Source organism: Gorilla gorilla, chromosome 14 (genome assembly GCF_029281585.2).
Source record: "Gorilla gorilla gorilla isolate KB3781 chromosome 14, NHGRI_mGorGor1-v2.1_pri, whole genome shotgun sequence".
Classification (NCBI taxonomy): Eukaryota; Metazoa; Chordata; class Mammalia; order Primates; family Hominidae; genus Gorilla; species Gorilla gorilla.
Genome location: NC_073238.2, coordinates 55,537,901 through 55,546,449, shown reverse-complemented (window position 1 = coordinate 55,546,449; position 8,549 = coordinate 55,537,901). Strand labels below are relative to the sequence as shown.

The 8,549-nt window shown below is 40.6% G+C and overlaps 1 protein-coding gene across 8 annotated transcripts in view; it reads left to right on the top strand.

Moving 5' to 3' along the window:
* Nucleotides 1–4,767: 4,767 nt before the first annotated feature.
* The window catches only part of MTRF1 (mitochondrial translation release factor 1), a 47,038-nt gene continuing 43,256 nt past the window's right edge, over nt 4,768–8,549 (top strand). The window contains exons 1-4 of one of the 8 annotated variants that reach the window (XM_063697282.1): nt 4,768–4,981; nt 5,066–5,277; nt 6,219–6,336; nt 7,637–8,059. In XM_063697282.1, the coding sequence (XP_063553352.1) occupies nt 5,245–5,277; nt 6,219–6,336; nt 7,637–8,059 (574 nt within the window). In that variant the 5' untranslated portion in view covers nt 4,768–4,981; nt 5,066–5,244. The other 7 variants (XM_063697284.1, XM_063697286.1, XM_055360038.2 and 4 more) reach the window with 7 other exon arrangements.

The following is an 8,549-nucleotide window of genomic DNA, read 5'->3' as shown; positions in this document are numbered from 1 at the left end:
CACCCAGGCTAGAGTGCAGTGACGTGATCTCAGCTTGGTGCAATCTTCACCTCCCGGGTTCAAGTAATTCTCCTTCCTCAGCCTCCCGAGAATGACTTACAATGATCTGTGATATCAAATGTTTTTAAACCTTCGATATTTGACAAACTTTCTAAAATCAAATTATAAATTAAGTCTTTTTTTGATCTAATTAATCCTTTAAGATATTAGTTTCCCTAAAGTCCAAAAATGACATAATTTGGCTTATTTCGTATAAAAATTACACAGGAAGCATTGTCAAATATGAAATGGTGTTTGGTTACTCCCATACCATTACTATCTGCCTAAGTGATTGCTTCTTAATTCCTGAATCAATAGCATTTCTGATGTCAGAATTACAAGGCTTTTGTTTAAGGATTAATTTACATCCCCATTGCTCTTATAGATAGGATCTCTGATGTTAGAATAATAAGAAATTTGTTTAAGAATTGCTTAATATGGTTTTCAGATCCTGAATTTCAGGGGAATAGCTGATGCCAACCGGTTTGAAGATGCTGGGCAACATGATGAAACCCCTTCTTTACAAAAATACAAATAATAATAATAAGATTAAAATAAAAATTAGAAATCCTAGAAATTGTTCAGAAAGCAAGCTTTTTAATTTGATCGCCATTTTTTTTTCCAACAGTTTCTCACTCTGTCGCCCAGGCTGGAATGCAGTGGTGAATCACAGCTCAATACAACCTTGACCTCCCAGGCTGAAGTGATCTTCCCATTTCAGCCTCCGAAGTAGCTGGGACCAGAGGCACACAGAACCACACCTGGCTAATTTTTTTATTTGTAGAGGTGAGGTCTCGCCATGTTGCCCAGGTTGGTCTCAAACTCCTGAGTTCGAGCAATCTTCCCACCTTGGCTCCCTAAAGTGCTGGGATTACAGGTGTGAGCCACAGCGCCTGGCTTTTGATCACTTTTTTACTTTAGAAAAGTTTTTATTTTTCCTTTTCAAAATGACAAAGCAAAGACAATCAATAGCTGATGAAGCAACGTTTCTCTTTATAGAGGTTCTAGCTAATCAATGAAGAATGAGTAATAAAATATCACCATTTTGCCACACCTAGTGAAAAAATGGATCTAGGCAATGAAGAGCTTCTAATATCATTTTAAAAGACATAACTTTTAAGAGACTCCCATAAGCAAAGTACACATAACCACAGAGCATAACCACAGCTATGAAGTAGTTTTGCCAAAAACAATTTAAACCTGAATTTGATCAAGTTTCTAGACCAGTTTACAGGAGATACAGGGAACAAAGGACACATTATATACCAGAAGTCTAGAAAAATCTTAACTGTGTGAAACTCCTCAGGGCTAAGGATCCAGTTTCTTCAACAAATACATTGCAAGGAAAAAAAAAGAAGAAAAGGAGAATCTAAAGATTAAAATAAACCAACAATATAACAACCAATTGCAATCTATGTACTTTATTTGAATCCTGATATTAACAAACAAAATGCCACAAAAAAGAGAAAAAAAATCTGACTCAGGGAAATTTGTTTTTTTTTTTTTTTCTTTTTTCAGACAGAGTCTCGCTCTGTTGGCCAGGCTGGAGTGCAGTGGCCCCTGATCTCAGCTCACTGCAAACTCTGCCTCCCAGGTTCATGCCATTCTCCTGCCACAGTCTCCCAAGTAGCTGGGACTACAGGCGCCTGCCACCACGCCCGGCTAATTTTTCGTATTTTTAGTAGAGACGGGGTTTCACCGTGTTAGCCAGGATGGTCTTGATCTCCTGACCTCGTGATCCACCCGCCTCAGCCTCCCAAAGTGATGGGATTACAGGCGTGAGCCACTGTGCCCGGCATCACAGGGAAATTTGAACACTGACTGGACATTAGATAATATTAAAAAGCTGTAATTTTCTTAAGAGAGAAAGTCTCACTGTTTTTTGTTTTGTTTTTGTTTTTGAGATAGCATCTTGCTCTGTCACCCAGGCTGGGGTGAGGTGGCACCATAGCTCACTGCAGCCTCTACTTCCCAGGTTCAAGTGAGTCTCATGTCTCAGCCTCCTGAGTAGCTGGGATTACAGGTGCGTGCCACTGTGCTTGGCTAATTTTTGCATTTTTAGCAGAGATGGGATTTCACCATGTTGACTAGGGTGGTCTCAAACTCCTGGCCTCAAGTGATCCACCCGCCTTGGCCGCCCAAGGTGCTGGGGTTACAGGCGTGAGCCACCACGCCCAGCCCGATTTCTAAATTTCTAAGTTGTTCTGCATAGTCAGAACAACTTGGCTGCCATAACAAAAAACCATAGACTGGGCCAGGTGCAGTAGCTCACACCTGTAATCCCAGGATTTTAGGAGGCTGGGAGTTTGAGACCAGCCTAGTCAACATAGTGAGACCCCCATCTCTATTTAAAAAAAAAAAAAAAGCCAGGTGTGGTGGCTCATGCCTGTAATCCCAGGACTTTGGGAGGCTGAGGTGGGCAGATCACAAGGTCAAGAGATTGAGACCATCTGGCCAACATGCTGAAACCCCGTCTCTACTAAAAATACAAAAATTAGCTGGGCGTGGTGGTGTACACCTGTAGTCCCAGCTACTCGGGAGGCTGAGGCAGGAGAATTGCTTGAATCCGGGAGACAGAAGTTGCAGTGAGCCAAGATCAGGCCACTGCACTCCAGCCTGGTGACAGAGCGAGACTCCGCCTCAAAAAAAAAAAAAAAACCAAAAAAAACACAAAACCACCAGCTGGGTGGCCTAAACAACAGAAATTTGTTTCTTAGCCTCTTTCGAGATTGGGAAGTCTAAGATCAAGGTGGCAGCAATGTAGGTTTCAGTCTGATACCTCTTCTCTTGGCTTGTAGGTGGCCACCATTTCACAGTGTACTCACGTAACCTCTTCTTTGTTTGGGCAGGGACAGTGAGCAAGATCTCTAGTGTCTTTTTAGAAAGGCACTAATCCTATTATGTCAGGGCTCTACTCTTACGACCTCATCTGACCTTAATCACCTTAAAGGCCCTATCTCCAATACAGTCACATGTATTGGAGGGGTTAGGACTTCAATATATGAATTTTAAAAATAAATATTAGTAATATGCACATGATTATGAATATAAACAATTCAGTCCATAGCAGTAAGACTACTTTTTTTTTTTTTGAGACGGAGTTTCACTCTTGTTGCCCAGGCTGGAGTGCAATGGCGCAATCTTGGCTCACTGCCACCTCTGTCTCCTGGGTTCAAGCAATTCTCCTGCCTCAGCCTCCGAGTAGCTAGGATTACAGGCATGCGCCACCACGCCCAGCTAATTTTGTATTTTTAGTAGAGATGGGGTTTCTCCATGTTGGTCAGGCTGGTTTCGAACTCCTGACCTCAGGTGATCCACCTGGCTCGGCCTCCCAAAGTGCTAGGATTACAGGCGTGAACCACCACGCCCGACTAAGACTAATTTTTTAAGGAGAATAAAGCTTTATATATAATACTCAAGTTATATAGCTGAAAGCACAAATCAGAATAAATAATTAAAGAACTTTTTGGATAACTTAGGAGAATGACTTTATGTAGACCCTTTGGAACTTTTCCCCTACTGGAACATAAGCTCCATGTGGGCAAAGGTTTTTGTCTTTTCTGTTCATTGCTAAATCCTCATGACTAGAATAGTGAATAGCACATAACTGGTGTTCACTATTTATTGAATACATGATTGAAGGTTTTTTCTTTTTTGGAGCAGGGTGGCCCTGTATCAGAGCTTAGGAGCCACAGATCATTAAAGCACATTGCCTTAATTGAGTCTTGGCTCTATCACTTACTGTTTTTTACCTTGGAGTAGTTACTTTAGCTCTGTATGCCTTAATTTTCTCCTCTGCAAAATGAGTATTTTAAGGTTGTAAAAATTAAATGAATTAATAGGGTAAAACCATTTAGAACAGTATTTAGTACATAGTACATAGAAGTAGGTACCTTGAAGTTGCTTATAAACGTTAGATATTATTTTGCATATATAGCTAATTCTCCTTTCTATGTATGTGATTATAATCTAAGAAAATATTCTGTAAAGTCAGTAATATGGTACATTTTTTGCCTTTTCTTTCAGGAAGAAAAATTGAGGCGTGGAGATAGAAAGACTGTAAATTGTGATAGCCAAGGGCTGGATCCCACTGGATTAGTTAAAGTAGGACAATATGCTTGCATTTTCCTGCAATTGTTTATTAACTTGAGTTTTCATTTTTCATTTAATCAGTGATTCATAAGCTATGAATCTAGGTTGAGCCCCTACATTCCCATGTGCAAAGAACATTATAAAATCACTAGCATGTGGAAATACACGGTCTCCTAACTTTTGGGGCTGTTACTACTTTTAAAATACAAATTGATTTGTATTATCCTTTAGTCATTAGGTATTTTCTGAAGCAATGGAAGCTGAAAGTATAGAAATTACACGCAGAATCTTCTACATTTGTGGATGATGTAAAAGGAGACTTTATTTTTTTTAAATATCGGAAAACAGTGCTTTAGGGGCTTCTAATATATAAGGAAATTATTGTAATTTCACATGCAATATGTTCTAAATCTTGATCTCTTAATCAGAATCGTAAAGAATCTCTCTTCTAGGTTTGCAGTTAACGGTGAAAACCAAAAACTCCACATTTGGCTGGATAGTGAGTGGAGTGGGGGTTGGAGGCTGCCGCAAGGTAAACTACAACTCCCAGGATTCTTTGGTGGGCGCTCTGGGAGTTGTAGTTTAGTCCCACCTTGGCCCCTCCCTCCCTCCCACCATCTCCACCCCCGCTCTGGGCTCACGCTCTGGATAAGGACGGCGCGGGGGCGGTTGTCTGATGACAATTTCATTCTCGTTTTGTCATTTTTCTCATTTAGCTCATTTTTGTCATTTTAGTCCCTTGTTAGGCATGCTCGAGGACAACTCCTCCGGAGAGCGGTCGTGGCGGAGGAGGGGCCGGGAGCGTGCGTTAACCCGGAAGAAGTGAACCAGGAAGTGAACGTGATCTCGGGTTTCTCGGGCTGAAATGTGGCGGGTCTCGGAAGGTTCCGACCTCAGTAAAGAGAGCTAACGTGTATATTCTTCTTTTTCTTAGGTACTCACAGTTCTTTCCTGATCTTCCTCGCCGCCTCCTGTATTGCCTCTTTATGGAATCACTCCATATACTGAGTTACACAGCATGGTTTGCCCGTGCTGCTGCCCCGCGGGCTGTCGCTTCTGACCTGCCTACACTCAGAACTTTCCCCAAAGCATCAGAGTAATACTGTTACTGGGATGGGTAATGGAGAAGTCGTGCTGTTCTCAGGTGTAGTTAACCTTGGAGAGTAAACATCTTGTTTTGTTTTGTTTTCCTTAATGTTGAGATTCATGACCTTGAAAATTATGCATTCTACTACTGTTCCTAAAATGGAAATTTTAGCAATAAGTATTCGTACAAACATATATTTGTCATCCTTTTATTCTGTCTGTTAGCAAATGGATACACTTTCTCTAACGTGCTTGAAATACGGGGGTGGTGGAGTGTAACGTTTGTGACAGCTGGCCATTGGTGCTTTCTTCAACAGTTCTTTTAATAATGTGATGTAGTATCCTAAAATCTATCAGTAGAACTCTGGAAACTGAATATTTTAAAGACCATTCTGAATGTTTTATTTCCTAGGTGATAATGCTAAGTTAACAGACTTATAGTGAACAAATGAGCTAATATATCAGTGCACCTCCTAGCATAGTAGGATCACTGGAGACAGTAAAGTTTGATTTTGATAAATGTTGATCCTTCTTTTTTTGAGTTGAGTCTCACTGTGTTGCCCAGGCTGGCCTTGAACTCCTTGGCTCAAGTGATCCTCCTGCCTCAGTCTCCTGGGTAGCTGGGACAATAGGTGCATGCTACTGTGCGTGGCTTGAGCCTTATTTCAACTTTGAACCTCAGAGTTTTTCTTAGAACACTTTATATTTTCCCTTTCTTACTCAGTAAGACCATTGTGTACTTTTGTTAGCTCTTGATTATCTCTGTTGGAGGGGAGGAGAACAGAAAATTATTGTACACAGCCAATTTCACCTAACCTGTAATTTTTTAAACTAATCTTTTTTTATGATTATGAAAGTATTCCATGCTACATGTGCAAGAAACTTGGAAAACACTGAAAAGTAGAAAAAAATAGCAAGCAAAAGGTATTCATAATCTCACAACTAGAGATCATTTTATTAACATTTTGGTATGCTTCTTTTTTTTGTTTGTTTTGAGACAGCGTGTTGCTTTGTCGCCCACACTGGAGTGCAGTGGTGCGATCTCAGTTCACTGCAACCTCCGCCTCCCAGGTTCAAGCGATTATCCTGCCTCAGCTTCCCGAGCAGCTAGGACTACAGGTGTGTGCCATCACGCTCAGCTAATTTTTTGGTATTTTTAGTAGAGATGGGGTTTTCCCACGTTGGCCAGGCTGGTCTCGAACTCCTGACCTCAGATGATCTGCCCGCCTCGGCCTCCCAAAGTGGTAGGATTACAGGCGTGAGCCACTGCGCTCGGCACATTTTGGTATGTTTTTTATTTAACTTTCTTTTTAAAAAATACTCTATGTGCTTTTTTTTTTTCTTACATGTATACCTTATATTGTAGAATATTTTTTAAATGTAATTGAGATTCTATTTTGTTCCTTGCCTTTCTTGCTTAATATAATTGTCACCATTTAATATAATTGTAGAGCTTTTCACCAGCCCTACTTTCTTGGTCTATTAATACTTGAACTTTTCTTCCTTTAGGATCTCAGCTAAACGGGAAGCATTTTTGAAAAGTGATTGCACAATTGAGAGTGAAAATTACTGAGTCCTGAACAGGCAACTTACATTCTAATACCAGCTCTGTCTCCATCCAGCCGACTGAATAGTCCTGATTAAGTTACTTGACTTCCTTGGATATCTAGATCCTTAAAGTTAAAGAATTATACAAGATAATAATATTTTCTTCAAACTTTAGAAAATGACTTTATGAACCGCCTTAAGTTTGTATGTTTTCATAGCTTTCAAGAGCTTGTTTACACACTCAATTCTAGATTCTAGATACTTTCTAGAAAATAACTGACTTAACTCATTCAATTGATATATTTGTTAGTTGTACTCCTACTCATATGCTTCAGTTAATTATATATGTTGAACAGGTAGGAAGCAGTGCTGTTTTTATTTATTTTAATATGTTATTCATACATTTGAAGAATTATGTTCTTTCTGTAGGCAGCTGAATTTTTTTTTTTTTTTGAGACGAAGTCTTGCTCTTGTCCCCCTGGCTGGAGTGCAATGGCATGATCTCGGCTCATTGCAACTCTGCCTCCTGGGTTCAGGCAATTCTCCTGCCTCAGACTCCTGAGTGGCTGGGATTACAGGCGCCTGCCACCACGCCCGGATAATTTTTGTATTTTTAGTAGAGACAGCGTTTCACTATGTTGGCTGTGCTGGTCTCGAACTCCTGCCCTCAGGTGATCCGCCTGCCTCAGCCTCCCAAAGTGCTGGGATTACTGGCGTGAGCCACTGCTGCCGGCCGGCAGTTGAATTTTAAGACTGTGGAGCTGGCTGAGGCAGTAAATGAAACAAGATTTCTTGATGTTCCTTCCAGGTTTATTATGCATGTATCTTTAGAGCTGATTTTTTTTTAAAGACTGTGTTTATTGTATTTCAGATGCTGAGATGAATCGTCACCTGTGTGTTTGGCTTTTTAGACATCCATCTCTTAATGGTTACCTCCAGTGTCACATCCAGCTCCATTCTCATCAATTTAGACAGATACATCTTGATACAAGGCTGCAAGTTTTTAGACAAAACAGGAATTGCATTCTTCATCTGTTAAGTAAGAATTGGTCCAGGAGATATTGCCATCAAGACACCAAGATGCTCTGGAAGCATAAAGCACTACAGAAATATATGGAGAACCTGAGTAAGGAGTACCAAACACTTGAGCAACGTCTGCAGCATATCCCTGTGAATGAAGAAAACCGAAGGTCCTTGAACAGAAGGCATGCTGAGTTGGCACCTCTTGCAGCCATTTACCAAGAAATTCAGGAGACTGAACAAGCGATTGAAGAATTAGAATCAATGTGTAAAAGTAGGTAAAAGATACTTATGTGTCCTGCATAAGGGCTATGAAAAAAAAACCACACACTTATATGCGTGTGTGTAAGTACAGATTTGATTTTCTAAGTTAAAGCTTTATTGAACTTAGTCTTTGTTGTTTTTTTCCACAGAAGCAGGGTCTCACTTGTTGCCCAGGCAGGAGTGCAGTGACTCAATCGTAGCTCACTGTAACCTGTAAGTCCTGGCCCCCCACTTCAGCATCCTGAGTAGCTAGGACTATTGTGCCAGGGCTTTCCAAAGCGATATGATTATAGCCACCAAGCCACTGAGGCTGGCCTGAACTCAGTCTTTTAAAAAAACCTACAAGTAATAAGCTCAACACTTGGAAAGAACAGGACTCTGTACCCAGAGTATTTGACACACTTTAGCTACTAAAGATCAATGTACTAAGTAACCAGGCTCCTCGTGGTACTTCCCGTGGTCTCAAGGTCTGGGAGACAAAATGTTGGTCTTTTCAGAAG